Source organism: Scyliorhinus canicula, chromosome 16 (assembly GCF_902713615.1).
Source record: "Scyliorhinus canicula chromosome 16, sScyCan1.1, whole genome shotgun sequence".
Classification (NCBI taxonomy): domain Eukaryota; kingdom Metazoa; phylum Chordata; class Chondrichthyes; order Carcharhiniformes; family Scyliorhinidae; genus Scyliorhinus; species Scyliorhinus canicula.
Genome location: NC_052161.1, coordinates 112,834,471 through 112,850,413, shown reverse-complemented (window position 1 = coordinate 112,850,413; position 15,943 = coordinate 112,834,471). Strand labels below are relative to the sequence as shown.

The 15,943-nt window shown below is 49.2% G+C and overlaps 1 protein-coding gene across 1 annotated transcript; it reads left to right on the top strand.

The window, feature by feature from the left end:
• The first annotated feature begins 5,374 nt into the window (after positions 1-5,374).
• On the top strand, positions 5,375-15,169 carry lrrc38b (leucine rich repeat containing 38b). Its single transcript, XM_038773380.1, has 2 exons — positions 5,375-6,176; positions 14,743-15,169. Exons 1-2 carry the CDS (start codon positions 5,483-5,485, stop codon positions 14,994-14,996), a joined length of 948 nt encoding a protein of 315 aa, XP_038629308.1. The 5' UTR covers positions 5,375-5,482; the 3' UTR covers positions 14,997-15,169.
• Positions 15,170-15,943: the final 774 nt, after the last annotated feature.

The following is a 15,943-nucleotide window of genomic DNA, read 5'->3' as shown; positions in this document are numbered from 1 at the left end:
TTCAATCAGATGTCAAGCCAAGGGGAGGATAATTCCTAAATTAATTTTCTGGGCTCTGAACTCCTATCTCACCTTTCCGCTGGAAAAATGTATTTCCATTCACTCTGCAGTCATCAGATTCAAGCTTCAGAATGTTGTCAGTGGAATGACAAAGTAGAAATAACGCTCTGGCCCCAGAATTTATGGGGAGGTGGGGAGGGAATCGACTGATGAAGCTGACAAGGCCTGCCAGACGGGGGCATGTCCTTCTGAATCTAATGGGGAGACCTCATTATCTTTATTCATTCCATTTCTCAAAACTGGAAGGCGGCCAATTTGACAGGCTGGCAAGCTGCCAAAAGGAAAACCAATGGCAGGAGGCCGAAATCTGGGGACCCCCCCCCCCCCCCACCGTAGACGGTGCCCGGTGAGGACGGGGGGAGATTTTGTCTGGGTGTGATTGCAGAGGGTGGAAATAAAAGAGAGAGACAGTGGGTGACACGGTAGCCCAGTGGTTAGCACTGTTACTTTACAGCACTATGGTCCCAGGTTTGATTCCCGCTTTGGGTCACTGTGCGGAGTCTGCACATTCCCCCTGTGGCTGCGTGGGTTTCCTCCGGGTGCTCCGGTTTCCTCCCACAAGTCCCGAAAGTCATGCTGTTAGGTGAATTGGACATTCTGAATTCTCCCTCTGTGTACCCGAACAGGCGTCGGAATGTGGCGACTAGGGGATTTTCACAGTTACTTCATCACCTACTTGTGACAATAATAAAGATTATGAAGAGGCCACGACTGGCAGAGGGGAGTCCGACAACGTCTTGGAGCACTGGGAGGAACACTCTTGCTCCTCCAGTCTCAACCACAAGTGCAGTAAAAGGCACTTAACTTCTGGAGGAAGCAGCACTGACAAGTCCTGGTAACCCACGCGGCATCCACTAAATAAAACTGGACTTCCAATTCTACTGCTAATTAAATGTCCTGTACCTGCACGTTAGGACACTTCCACACCCCACACTCCTTTGTAAACATGACATCAGGTCAAGATCCCAATTGCATTTTTTGGGGTTTAAGCCACCCCACCACCTCCTGTCGATCCTGGGAGGGTGTTAACATTGAGGTTTTTATGTATCAAGAGTATTGTAATTGCAGAGTTTCTTATATTCAGGTTTGTGTTTGGCGTATTGATGTCTTGGTCTCAGAGGACTGACTATGGGGCCCTTAAGAAGCCAAAGGTGGTTTTGTGAAGGGAAGGCAGCTGAACACGAATGTGCGGAGATTGCTGAATGTCATTATGATGCCGGCGATTGAGGGGGAGGCAGAGATAGTGGTGGCACTGGATGCGGAGAAGGCCTTCGATAGAGTGGAGTGGGGGTACCTATGGGAGGTGTTGGGGAGGTTTGGATTTGGTGAAGGGTTCATTAGATGGGTAAGGCTGCTATATGAGGCCCCGATGGCATGCGTGGCCACGAATAGGAGGAGGTCGGAGTACTTCCGGCTTTACCGAGGGACCAGGCAGGGTTGCCCCTTGTCCCCCTTGTTGTTTGCACTGGCAATCGAGCCGCTGGCGATGGCATTGAGAGATTCAGAGAGGTGGAGAGGCTTGGTGCGAGGTGGAGAGGAACATAGGGTGTCGTTGTATGCCGACGACCTGTTACTGTATGTGGCGGACCCGGTGGGAGGGATGCCGGGAGTGATGGAGTTACTAGCCGAGTTTGGGACCTTCTCAGGTTATAAATTAAACTTAGGCAAGAGCGAGGTGTTTGTGGTGCACCCTGGAGACCAGGAGGAAGGAATTGGTAGGCTCCCGCTTAGGCGGGCAGGGGAGAGCTTTAGGTACCTGGGGGTGCAAGTGGCCAGGGACTGGGGGACTCTCCACAAGCATAACTTTACCAGACTGGTAGATCAGATGGAGGAGGAGTTCAGGAGGTGGGACATGCTGCCATTGTCGTTGGCGGGGAGAGTGCAGTCCGTCAAAATGACAGTGCTTCCGAGGTTCTTGTTCCTTTTTCAGTGCCTGCCCATATTTATCCCCAGGGCCTTCTTTAGGAGAGTGACCGGCAGTATTCTGAGCTTTGTGTGGGCACATGGGACTCCGAGAGTGAGGAGGGTATTCCTGGAGCGAGGAAGGGATAGAGGCGGGCTGGCGCTGCCCAACCTTCTGGGGTACTATTGGGCAGCCAATGCGTCAATGGTGCGTAAATGGGTGATGGAGGGGGGAGGCGCGGCGTGGAAAAGAATGGAGATGGCGTCATGTAGAGGTACAAGCCTGGGTGCCATGGTAACGGCACCGTTGCCGCTCTCCCCCAAGAGGGTTACCACGAGCCCGGTGGTGGCGGCGACCCTAAGAATCTGGGGACAGTGGAGACGGCATCGGGGGGAAACAGGGGGCTCGATGGAGGCTCCACTGGGTGGCAACCATTGGTTCATCCCAGGGAACACGGATGGGGGATTCAGGGGATGGCAAAGGGCGGGCATCAGCAAATTGAGGGACCTGTTTATTGGCGGGAGGTTTGCGGGCCTGGGGGAACTGGAAGATAAATTTGGCCTTCCCCAGGGGAACATGTTCAGATACCTGCAGGTAAAGGCGTTTGCTAGGCGACAGGTAGAGGGATTCCCTTTGCTGCCCTCGCAGGGGACGATGGACAGAGTGCTTTCGGGGGTGTGGATAGGAGAGGGGAAGGTGTCTGACATCTATAAGGTAATGCAGGAGGTGGAGGAGTCGTCAGTGGAGGAGCTGAAGGCTAAATGGGAGGAGGAACTCGGGGAGCAGATAGAGGATGGGACTTGGGCGGAGGCCTTGGAGAGAGTCAACTCCTCCTCCTCATGTGCGAGGCTTAGTCTCATCCAATTTAAGGTGCTGCACCGGGCCCATATGTCCGGGACTAGGATGAGTAGGTTCTTCGGGGGTGAGGACAGGTGCACCAGATGTTCGGGGAGTCCTGCGAACCACGCCCATATGTTCTGGGCATGCCCAGCACTGGAAGAATTCTGGAAGGGGGTGGCGGGGACGGTGTCGAGGGTGGTTGGATCCAGGGTCAAACCAGGGTGGGGACTCGTGATTTTTGGGGTTGGGGTGGAGCCGGGAGTGCAGGAGGCGAAAGAGGCCGGTGTCCTGGCCTTTGCGTCCCTAGTAGCCCGTCGAAGGATTCTGTTACAATGGAAGGATGCAAGGCCCCCAAGCGTGGAGACCTGGATCAGTGACATGGCGGGATTTATAAAATTGGAAAAGGTCAAATTTGCCCTGAGAGGATCAATACAAGGGTTCTATAAACGATGGCAGCCTTTTCTGGACTTCCTGGCTCAGAGATAGGTAACTGGGTCAATAGCAGCAGCAACCCGGGGGGGGGGGGGGGGGGGGTGGGTTGGGGGGGGGGGGGGGGGTGGGGGGGGGGGGGGGGGGTGCATTATTGTAGTGTTTATTCTGTAACTTTATAGTGTGTTAATTTGCGTTGTTGTTAAAATGCTGGGTTGTTCATGGGGATGGGGCGAATGTATATGATTGTTAATATTATTGTTATTTTCGGTATTTTACTAAGGTGCGTTATTGTTGTATAAAATCAAAATTTCTCAATAAAAATTATTTTTAAAAAAAAAGAAGCCAAAGGTGAAGATTATTGCTTGAAGCAGTGCTGGAGAGGTCGACAGACAGGTTTCGAGGTTTCATATTAAATTAAAGTACCCAATTATTTTTTTTCCAATTAAGGAGCAATTTAGCATGGCCAATCCGGAGCCCTGCACAATTTTGGGTTGGGTTGAGGTGAAACCCACGCAGACACGGGGAGAATGTGCAAACTCCACATGGACAGTGACCCAGGGCCGGGATTCGAACCGGGTCCTCAGTGCCATAGGATGGAGTGCTAACCACTGTGCCATGTGCCGCCCTAAAACTCTGAAATTATCCATGTATCCATAGAAACCTGCAGTGCAGAAGGAAGTCATTTGGCCAATTGAGTCTGCATCAACCCTCTGAAAGAGCACTTTATCTAGGCTCACTCCCCCGTCCTATCCCCTAAACCCCACGTATTGATCATGGCCAATCCACCTAACCTGCACATCTTTGGACTGTGGGAGGAAACTGGAACACCCGGAGGAAACACACAAAGACACGGGGAGAACGTGCAAAGTTCAGACAGTCACCTAACCACTGTGCCGTCTTGATTGTTGGAAAGACCCATCTAGTTCACTAATGTCCTTTAAGGAAGGAAATCTGGGACAGATCTGGTCTGACCTGGCCTACATGTGACTCCAAATTCACACCAATGCTATTGACTGTTAAATGCCATCTGAAATAGCAAGTTCAAGGGGCTAGGGGTGGGCAATAAATGCTGGCGCAGCCAGAAATACCCAAATCTCATGAATGAATTTTTAAAATGTTGGGGTTGGGCGAGTCATAAGGAGTTTGTAACTCTACGGAGCTGTATGAAGAATAAACTTGCTGAAGGTAAAATACAAGCTGCTGTATTATTCCTCCACCATACACTATTATCGATCTTGAAATAGTATGCCAACACAAAGCTGTTTAAGCTCACTCAGAAGAACATACACTTCAGCAATATAATGAGGGCAAAATGTTACGGATGCTGGAAATCTGAAATAAAAACAAGAAGTGCTGGAAATACTCAGAAGATCTGGCAGCATCTGTGGAGAGAGAAATAGAGTTAGCCTTTTGAGTTGAAGGAACCATATCCCACTTGAAAGGTTAACAACACTATTCTCCCTTGAGCAAGATATCAAAGGGTGCCTAGTTTGAGAAACAAGTTATCATGTCTGACCTCTATCTCTGACCCATGTTTACATCACTGCACTGGCAGCAAAGTTCTTGAACAATTAATGGTACAATCAATCCATATGCACATGAAATATTAGGAGTGGTGCTGGTAATTATCAGTGATAAGACTCTCAATAAAAGATTGATCCTCGCCCCTAGTGAATAAATAAATCGCTGGTTAATATTTAGACTCCTCACCCACTCTGCCTAAGCCATGTTAAGCATCCCGTCTCTGTTACATCAATGGAAATTGTTGCTTCTCAGAGCGACACCAGGCAGCAGGTTTGCTGTTTATTCTGTTTGCCTCCCCCCCCCCCCCCCCCCGGGCCAATATCTGTCCCATGGCAAGCAGCGACACCAGGCAACCTAAACAAACTACCTGATGCTTGCTGCTTGTGGGAAGTTGCTGTGCACACGTGGGTTGCCCCGTTCCCCCCACATTTACAACAGCGGGGAAGCCCTGAATATGTGAAAGACGTTGGTCTATGTTTTAAACAATGTTTTTTTTTGCAGCTGTTAACAGCGATGACAGACGCACCACAATGCGTTTGCAATGATGGTGGATGTTAATAAAGTGGCTGCAGTCTATGGCGTTGTAAAGCTGGGCTGTTAGAATGTGTTAATGCAACCTTTTCCCGGTGCAGTGGGAAGATTTGATAGATTTACCGTTCCTGGCGCTGACTCCCAGTCACTCCCCTCCTCCCTCCTCGCTGCTATCTGATCTATTCGATCACCATGCACAGCGGTGCAGTGCCTGCATTCCCTCAGCATGTCTCAGCCGCCACCGCAGCCCTGATTCCAGTCTCCTCTGCCATGCACCCGTGCCACCCCCTCTGCTTGCTGCTGCTCCTCCTCGCCCTGCCGCTGGGCTCCACTTGCCCCGAAGGCTGTGCCTGCCGGGACAGCCACACCATAGACTGCCGGGGCTCGGGGCTCCCTGCCCTGCCCACTGGGGCTTTCCCACTGTTTATCAGGAAGATCCTGCTCAGCAACAACCACATCCAGGAGATCCCGGCTGATTTCTTCATGTACTATGGTGACCTGGTGTACCTGGACCTCAGCAATAACTCCCTCTCCTCCATCGCCCAGGGGATCTTCAGCACCACCAAGCTCATCTATCTAGATCTCAGGTACAACAACTTCACCCAGTTGAGCCCCAGGGCTTTCAGCTCGGCGCACAGGCTGATCATGTTGCGCCTGGGGAACAACCCCCACCTGGGGCAGGTGGACCAGGCGGCTTTCCAGAGTCTGGACCTGCTCCAGGTGCTGGAGCTCAATGACAACGCGCTGGAGGCTCTGAGTGCCGCAGCCCTCAGCGCCTTGCCCTCCCTCCGCACCGTCAGACTGGAGGGCAACCCCTGGCTCTGCAACTGTACCTTCGCCAACCTGTTCCTCTGGCTGAGGGACAACGCCGAACTTCTTCCGACAGGTTAGTGCTGCTCCCCCTGTGAATCACTGCCGCAGGCTCGGCTTATAAACTCGTTCAGCACTGGAGAGGGTGCAGAGGAGATTTACCAGGATGCTGCCTAGGTTGGAGGGTCTGAGCTATCAGCAGAGATTGGATAGGCTGGGGCTGTTTTCAATGGAGCAGGTTAAGCGGAGACTTGATAGAGGTGAATAAGATTATGTAGGGGTGTAGATAGGGTGGGTAGGAAGGCACTTTTTCCATTAATAGAGGGGCCAATAACCAGGGGGCATAGATTTAAGATAAGAGGTAGAAGGCTAAAGAGGGTAGTTGAAGAGAAACGTTTTCACCCAGAGAGTGGGGGGCATCTGGAACTCACTGCCTGAAAGGGTGGTTGAGTCAGAAACTCTCATAACATTTAAGAAGTGCTTAGATAGTCACTTGCGCCGCCGTCACCACCAGAGCTGTGGGCCAAACACTGGAAAATGGGATTACTGTCGTCAGATCTTTGTTGACCAGCATGGACACGATGGGCCGAATGGCATCCTTCTGTGCTACAAATGTCTATTAATCTGTGATGGGATTTTTTTTTCAAAGCACTGCAAAGAAACCTATCTCTGGATTTCAAAGCTAGCCATTAATGAAGGGGGTGGCACGGTAGCACAGTGGTTAGCACTGTAGCTTCACAGCACCAGGGTCCCAGGTTCGATTCCTGGCTTGGGTCACTGTGTGGAGTCTGCACGTTCTCCCCGTGTCTGCGTGAGTTTCCTCCGGGTGCTTCGGTTTCCTCCCACAAGTCCCGAAAGACGTGCTTGTTAGGTGAATTGGACATTCTGAATTCCCCCTCTGTGTAGCCGAACAGGCGCCGGAGTGTGGCGACTAGGGGCTTTTCACAGTAACTTCTTTGCAGTGTTAATGTAAGCCTGCTTGTGACACTAATACAGATTATAAGATACATGCAAGGGACATGGTTACATTTCCCCTGCCTCCCTAGGTCCAGACCAGGGTAAAACTGGGCAGCTGCACCCTGCTCCCAGTCACTGTTTCCTGGCTGGCTATGTGGGTTCCCCGGGCGGATGATATAGCTGTTGGTGAGAAATGTCACCATCTAGACTGGCTCCAGGGAGAACGCACAGAGAGTGGGGTCACCTCTGGTTGCTGCAGAAACCATGCCCCAGCCATGAGTCTGCAGCACCTTGCCAAGGAGGGGGAAAAGATAGATAACATTAATTAATGTAGGTACTCCTCAGCAGTACTGGGACTGGTAAAGTAAGAAAAGGTACCGTGAAAAGATTAATTTTTACTGACGTATTAGAGGTTCTCGTGTAAATCAAACCATTACTTTATATGATTTTTGAAAGAAATATTGAAAGCAGTTTTCTCTTTCTGTCTGTCTTTGTGGGCTAGGTGCGGAGTTAAGGGTGAAAACTGAGCTCTCGTTAACTTTCCCAGTCTGAGTTCCTGCCACTTATCTCTGAGAGCTCCCAAACAGCTTGGTTACAGCTCAGGGTCGAGTGGCTTAATGAGAGGCTCTGCCGAGGTAACTGGTTTGGAGGCAGGTTGGCAGTGGGGCTGCACCTTTTGGCCTCAGCACCTCTGGATTGGGGGGTGGGGGAGGGAGGGAGGGGGTATGGGAAGTTACCCAGGGTTTCTTAATAGTTATTCACCTACCCCTGCTAGGTGTGTGTGTGTGTCTGTGTGAACATTGGGTGAGGACAGGGTTAGGCTCAATTGTGATGCCTCCCACAGTTACTCAGCCTGCTTCCTCTCACTGGCAAAACTCACAGAATGGCTACAGGACATCTACTGGGTTCCATGGAAATGTATCCCACCATCTCCAGGCTTCAAACCAGGTTCCTGTGCCGACTGTTGGGTGAATACTAGCAGCTGTGGGATGAGCCCCTTAAGTGGGTATTAAGTGCTCATTTAAGGGTCTAAATTTGCAGCAGGGCAGGAACGCCATTTCATGCGTCTCCCTGCCCTGATCCTGTTAGGTACAGAGGCAGGACGGTGGTGGGGTCCCCACTTGCCACCCTCCTGCCCGACTAAATACCCCACCACCAAACTTACCTTGGGGAAGGGCATTAAATTCTGCCCCGTGATGGTCAAACTAGGACAAGGGAGCATCCTCCGGCCTCTGGGTCTGTGTGGCTCAATGACCATGTTGAAACCAGCTAAGGTGTCAGCCAGTGAGTGGCCTTTAGCTCACCAGTTTGTAAGCACTCGCACTGTATTTAGCTTCTGGAGAGTAGAAAGACAGCAGCCGAGAATAAAATAGAGAATGAGTGGACTGTGGTTTAATATTTCCAATAACAAAGCGCAGCAATGACAGCGAGAGAACATTTATTTTGTCTAGACAACAGAAGTTAATGAATAATGAGACATGAGACTGACACATTTAGCGGAACAGTTAATGGATTGATGCCTGCAAGAGTGAAAATAGGGTCAATTAACTCAATGAGAGTGTCCACAAGGCTGTACGCGCTCTGACAGGACACTTTATAAGGGATAAATGACTTTCTTATTACTGTTTGTGTTGATAAGGTTGAGGAGTGTTTGTGCCGAGGATTTCCTATTTCAGATTTCCACTGTTGACAATGTACACGTCAAATCAGTTTGCATTTATATAGCATATTTAAAATAATAAAACATTCTGATGTGCTTCACAGGAACATTATCCATCAAAATTTCATTCTGAGTCATATGAAAATGAAAAAATGAAAATCGCTTATTGTCACGAGTAGGCTTCAATGAAGTTACTGTGAAAAGCCCCTAGTCGCCACATTCCGGTGCCTGTCCGGGGAGGCTGGTACGGGAATCGAACCGTGCTGCTGGCCTGCTTGGACAGGTGATCAAAAGCTTGGTCAAAGAAGTAAGTGTAAAGGCATGTCGAAGAGGAGAGAGAGGTAGAGAGATGGAGAGGGAACGCCATTCCGGAGAGACTTCCGGAAACTGACAGCTTGGCCACCAATGGTACAACGATTGAACTCAGCCATGCTCAACAAGGCGTAACTGGATGCATGTGTTTCAGGGATGTTGTAGGGCTGGAGGAGGTTACAACGATGGACAGGCGAGAGCGTGGAGAGATTGCAAACGAGGATGGAAATTTTGAATCGCGTCCTTATGAGACAGGGAGCCATTGCAGGTCAGTGAGCACAGCAGGATGATGGGGGTACTGGACTTGGTGTAAGTTAGAAGAATTCTGGGTGAGCTCATGTTTCTGTGGAGGAGGGAAGGTGAGAGGCTGCGCAGGACAGTATTGAAAAAGTCAAGTCCAGAGCCAACAAAAGTGTGGAGTGGATTTCAGCAGCACAGGAGCTAAGTCAGGAATTAAGGAAGATGATGACAGTATTATGGAGCAGGTCTGGGTCAAGCCAGAGTGTGAAGAGCATTGTTCAATCTCAGCTAATTGCCAAGGGGAGGGATGGAGACGGCAGCCAGGGAGTGAACTTTATGATAGGCGCAAAAACAGTGTCCTCAGTCTTCTCAATAATTAGTTGGAGGGGACTGCTGCTCCTCCAGGGTTGGATGTCAGATCCAAGAAATCAGAGGCAATGCAGGAGTGAGCTGGTGATGAGAGGGCTGGGTGCCATCAGGGTACAGCTGGAAGCTGGCACTGTGCTTTCGGGTGACGTTGCAGTGTGTAGATGTGAAATAGGAGAGAGGCGAGACTAGATCATTGAAGGACTCCAGAGGTCACGGAAGAGAAGTCATTGCAGGTGATTCTTTGGGTATATCTGGATAGACAGGAATGGGAGGTACAGCCCCACCTCGCTGGACAAAAAGGTGTTGGAGGAGGATGGTGTGATCAACACTGGTTAAAGTCAGCAGACGGGTTGAGGAGGACACGGGACGGGTAGTTTACCACACTCCCGGTTATGTAGGATGTCATTGTGATTTTAGAAGGTGTAGCAAGGCTGTGATTGGGCAGAAACCTGACGTTTCAGAAAAGATGAGCATGGATTTGCGAGGCAGCTCCACATTCCGGGACTTTGGGGAAAAAAGGGCGTTTGGAGATGGGGGCGGTAGTTTGCAAGGACAGAGTGAGTCTTCTTAGGAAAACGAGTAACGAAGGCGGCAGGTTTGAAGGGAAGATGGACAATAGCTCAGGAAATCATTAACAATATCAGCTAACATGTGGGCCAGGAAGTAAAGTTGGATGGTCGGCAGTTTGATCGAAGGAGCTGGAGACAGACTTCATGGACAAGTTGCATTCAAGGAGGCCATATCATACAATTTACAGTGCAGAAGGAGGTCATTCGGCCCATCGAGTCTGCACCGGCTCTTGGAAAGAGCACCCTACCCAAGGTCAACACCTCCACCCCATCCACATAACCCAGCAACCCCACCCAACACTAAGGGCAATTTTGGACACTAAGGGCAATTTATCATGGCCAATCCACCTAACCTGCACATCTTTGGACTGTGGGAGGAAACCGGAGCACCCGGAGGAAACCCACGCACACACGGGGAGGATGTGCAGACTCCGCACAGACAGTGACCCAAGCCAGAATCGAACCTGGGACCCTGGAGCTGTGAAGCAATTGTGCTATCCGCAATGCTACCCTGCTGCCCCACAATGCTACCGTGCTGCCGTGCCCCCATGAGGAAAGATAGGAGAGAAATGAGAGAAAGATGAAAGTGTTCAGGAAAATTTGGGTGAGTGGGCTGTGGGAGGGGAGGGAAGTGACAGAGACAGCTAAATGGATGATCACAAACGTACCGGTGGTGAGGGTGGAAGAGACAGAGACGAGGGTTTTAGGATGATCCTGGAATCGTGAACAGCAGGACCCAATAGTGTTTTATGTGGTCCAGCTAGACGTGGCGGGGAATGGCTAGGCCAGTTGTCCACCACAAACATTCAGGTCTGCCTTCCTTGGAGTTAATGGAGCAGAGATGAGCACAGGAGGAATGACCATTGTGAGAGGGAGTAACTCTTCTAGTGGGACAAGGGTACTCAAGGTGGCAGTGAGGGTGTGATTGAGCAGAAATGTTGTAGTAAATGGAGGGTCTAAGGCTAATGCCATTGGAACTGGTGTTGGGACGGTATTATCCAGAGGTGGCGTAGAAGAGATGTGGGGTTGGGAGGGGGAAGTGAGATATGAATGGAGAGCGATACATTGCAGACAACTCCATGCAGTTGAAAACTCCCTTTCCACTGCTCCAGCAAAGGTCTATGGCCCTATCTCTCCAACAGGGTTCCTCTTAACATCTGTGCTCCAGCTTTTCATATCCCCAGCCTACCACCTTGTGACCCGCTGAATAAGGCTGCAAACTATGTGAAAACTCCACACAGCCAATATAAAGGGCTGGGGGAAAATACCATTGTTACAAAAATATCTACTTGCCGAATTGGGCAGCATTCAATTCTCTACGCTAGAAGACTGTGGGGCCAATCACAAAGTCGAGAACTGATACCTCACTGCAGTACTGAGGGTGTGCTGCGCTGTCAGAGGTGCTGGCCACAGGATCAGATGTCCAATTTGGATCAATTCAGGTGGAATTTAAAATATTCATGCCGCTCCGGTAATGGGAGATCGTTCTCAGTATGCAACCACCAACAAAATATGGGTGAACTCGTCTTTTATCACATTTGCTCTTTGTGAAATCTTGCTACGTGCTCCTGGCAGCCATGGTTGTCTACATAACAACAATGATTGGAGTTTCAAAGTACTCGGGTGCCCCGGTTTCCTCCCACAAGTCCCGAAAGACCTGCTTCTTAGGTGACTTGGACATTCTGAATTCTCCCTCTGTGTACCCGAGCAGGCGCCGGAGTGTGGCGACGAGGGGATTTTCACAGTAACTTCATTGCAGTGTTAATGTGAGCCTACTTGTGACAATAAAGTTATAGATCATAGATCATAGAATTTACAGTGCAGAAGGAGGCCATTTGGCCCATCGGGTATGCACCAGCTCTTGGAAAGAGCACCATACCCAAACCCACACCTCCACCTTATCCCCATAACCCAGTAACCCCACCCAACACTAAGGGCAATTTTGGACACTAAGGACAATTTATAACGGCCAATCCACCTAGCCTGTACATCTTTGGACTGTGGGAGGAAACCGGAGCACCCGGAGGAAACCCACGCACCCACGGGGAGAACGTGCAGACTCCGCACAGAGTGACCAAAGCCGGGAATCGAACCTGGGACCCTGGAGCTGTTAAGCAATTGTGCTAACCACTATGCTATCGTGCTGCCCTATTATTATTAAAATGGCTTTGGTGCTCTGTCACGCCCTGTGGATGTCATATAAATAGGTGAATTTGTAGTTTCAAAGTTATTAAAGGAATTGATACCATAGAGAGAAACTGTTTCCAGTGGGGGTGGGGGGTGTGATGGGGAGTCGTGGGGGTGTGGGATCCACAACAAGGGGACGCAACCTTAATATTAGAGATTTGGTCTTTGAAGTGATGTCAGGAAGCATTCTCTCGGACAATGTACTCGATTTGACAGGCTGAGAGTCAGTTGAGAATTGAGAGATTTTTGTTAGGTTTGGGTATTAAGGGATAAGGCCCACAGATGGAGTAAAGGTCCAGGTCAGCCACAGTCCATCAGAATGGCAGAGCAAGTTTGAGGCTCCGAGTGGCCTCTTGCTGTGCCTACATGAATGCAAACCCCAAAATTATCCCCCCCCCCGCAGTCTTTTCCCAACCTCTCCTCGAGGAACTGACTCATGCTGGTGTCGAATTGCCCGCAGGCCCAAGTGATCGTTTCTCCTGAGTGAGGGATGTCGTTGCTTCACCAGGTGGAGACATCCAATCCATGCCGACTCTTCTCATGCGCGCCCACTGACATATTCTAGCAGTCACAGAATAGCTGTCAGGGCTGGCAACGCTGACTCATTTTTCCATTCACTTGCCACCCAACCCACTAAATCAACGCGGGCCAAGGTGAACCCTATCAGCCTGGACTAAACCAAGCGTTGCAGCCATTGACTGGACAGTTCAAGCACAGGCGGATGAATACGCGGGGTTTACAGGAAGAATGCCTTTGAGATGTGCACCTGGAACCCAATGGGGCTGAATGGGAGACCTCCCAGGCATTCCAGAAAGCAAACAACCTGGGAGTCCATGTGCTGTGCCTGGGGAAAAGTGGATAGAAGTATTGTTTAGCAGGACACTATTTTCAGAGCTCCAAGAATTCTTAACCTGGGTGCGCAGGCAGGAAGCATCACTGTTCTGTGTATTCATTAACTGATCATTAAAACCCTAGCTGCCACTGACAGATCACCAATACAGATGTGAAACAAACAAGGTGACAGAGTTTGTCAATGAAAATACTTCTTTCCTGTCTCCACGCTGCAGGTGCTTCGAGCACCGTGTGCTGGAAACAATACACTGGTTTATTTTTCCATTGAATGTGGTTCTCCTAACCCCACGCTTTGTGTTGGCGTTGGAAAATATCAGAAGTAGGCTCAATGAACAATCAGTCAACGCTTGTTGGCAGATCCACTTTCCCTGCATGAGATGTCTTTAACCCCTTCATTGGTAGAGGTGGCCAAATGGACAGAGGTTTTCCCAAAACGTGGGGCACTTTTCCCACTTCGTTTTGTCCTCGTTCATATTCTCCATAAGCCGACGAAGCCGCAGATATAAACATTTACCCCGAGAGTGATCACGTCTATGCTGTTGGCAGTGATGTGAAAGAGGTACCTGTACAGGGCGATGCAGAGTTCACTGATTGGAGTATACTCTCAGTTCCAGCACTGAGCAGTGGGAATCGCTAGAGACATGTGCAGGGCTGTATGTACGTACCCCAAACAATGCAGAATGCCCCGAGTACTAAACACTAATCAAGCTTACTATTGCTATCAGCCTTCACGTGGAAACACAATCATCAAGGTACCAAGATGAGAGTTGGTTAGAAATTGACGGTTACCAACCATCCCTTAATATACCCTCTCCAGGGATGGTTTCACACTTCCTTGGCCACTGCAAGTGACAAGTGCCAGTCTCCTACATTTTTGGGAGGGCTCCCCATTCCCTCCTCCACAAGGGTGTGAATTCTGATTGTTTTGAGGCAAGCCTGCTAAAATTCCCCTGGTGTGGGAGAGTCAGGAAACAGATACATCCAACAGGGCACGTCTGGAGGACAAGGGATTGAGGGCAGGGTTTTCTGGGACTGAGTGATGTGTTGGGTAAGCTGGGTCTGCGTTTACCGTAGCAATGAGAGAGACAGGCTTCCAACACTTGAAGAAATGCAACTCAATTTTATTGAACTCTTAACTATCATACATACTTTAACTGTGGGTTGACACTATGCTGGGTTGACTGGAGACCTGAGGCTAACCTGACCAGGCTATCTTACTAGCACATGGTGTAAGTTCTAGTTGTTTCTCATGGGCTCTGACTGTCTCAGAGGCTGCATCCCAAGAGAGCGGGAAAACTAGTGCCCTCTGGCTTTATAGTGGCCGTGTCCTTTCTGGTGATTGGCTGCTGTGTTCTGTGTGTTCATTGGTCATCCTGTGTGTCAATCACTGCCTGTCTGTGCACCATCATATTCTTGTGTGTATATTATGACACTGAGTTGCTTGCATTTTGCTTGCTCGATTTAAAAAAAAAAAAATCTCTGTTCCTTTCTTCAAGGCTTTGCTGCAATCCAGTGCTCCTTGCCCAGGGATATGAGGAAGATTACGCTCAACGAATTATCTGATGACAGCTTCGTTGAGTGTGAGTTCTCACTGACTCTGACAGACTATCTGATCATCTTCTTCTCCGGGGTTTGTGTCTCCATCACTGCCATTACGACGAGCTTCTTCTTGGCCAATATTGTCCAGTGCTTCCAGAGACTGGGTTTATTCAAAGAAGGCGATGATGACGATGAAGAGGATAATTACTAGCAACAAGTAGACATCAAATGAACACTCATTTTTTTCCTAGACTTTTCATTTGCAAAGAAGAAGTGTTTTTACTTCAGCATAAAGTTGCACATTATGATGTAATATATTAATTAGTAGGATATATGCATCTGTTGGTAAAAATGAAAATATTAAAAAATATTTTTTTTTTCTAATTGAAGCTGGTGAAGCTCATTAAGACTATCTTATGTTTGATTGGACGGAGGACCAGGAATAGGATATTCAGCCATGTTTCTCCAAAAGATTAATGCTGATCTTTTATATAGGGATATGGGAACAGGAGCAAGAGTAGGCCAATGAGTCCCTCAGGTCTGCCCTTCTGTTCAATTAGATCATGGCCGATCTTTTGACCTCAAAGCCATTTTCCTGCACTATCTTCAAGTCCCTTGATGCCATTACTATCTAGAAATCTATCGACAGCTAGAAGATTAGAATACAAAGGGTAGAAGTCATATTTCAGCTACTGTGGGCAAAAGCAATAAACTGTCATGCGGGAAGAACAGTAAGAAGTCTTACAACACCAGGTCAAAGTCCAACAGGTTTGTTTCAAACACGAGCTTTCGGAGCACTGCTCCTTCCTCAGGTGAATGGAGAGGTATGTTCCAGAAACATTTATATAAACAAAGTCAAAGATGCCAGACAATGCTTGGAATGCGAGCATTTGCGGGTAATCAAATTTTTAGAGATCCAGAGATAGGGGTAATCCCCTATCTCCTTCGACTTTGTCTATATAAATGTTTCTGGAACATACCTCTCCATTCACCTGAGGAAGGAGCAGTGCTCCGAAAGCTCGTGTTTGAAACAAACCTGTTGGACTTTGACCTGGTGTTGTAAGACTTCTTACTGTGCTCACCCGAGTCCAACGCCGACATCTCCACAACATGAGGGAATAAGCAAGGAATGAGTGCAAGCAGAGGAGGTGTAGGGAG

Bases quoted from the DNA above. Each gene is read 5' to 3' on its own strand.
- lrrc38b (XM_038773380.1), top strand. From the start codon at position 5,483: ATGCACAGCGGTGCAGTGCCTGCATTCCCTCAGCATGTCTCAGCCGCC. The intron at 6,177-14,742 runs GTTAGTGCTGCT...CCTTTCTTCAAG, and splicing joins CGCCGAACTTCTTCCGACAG to GCTTTGCTGCAATCCAGTGC.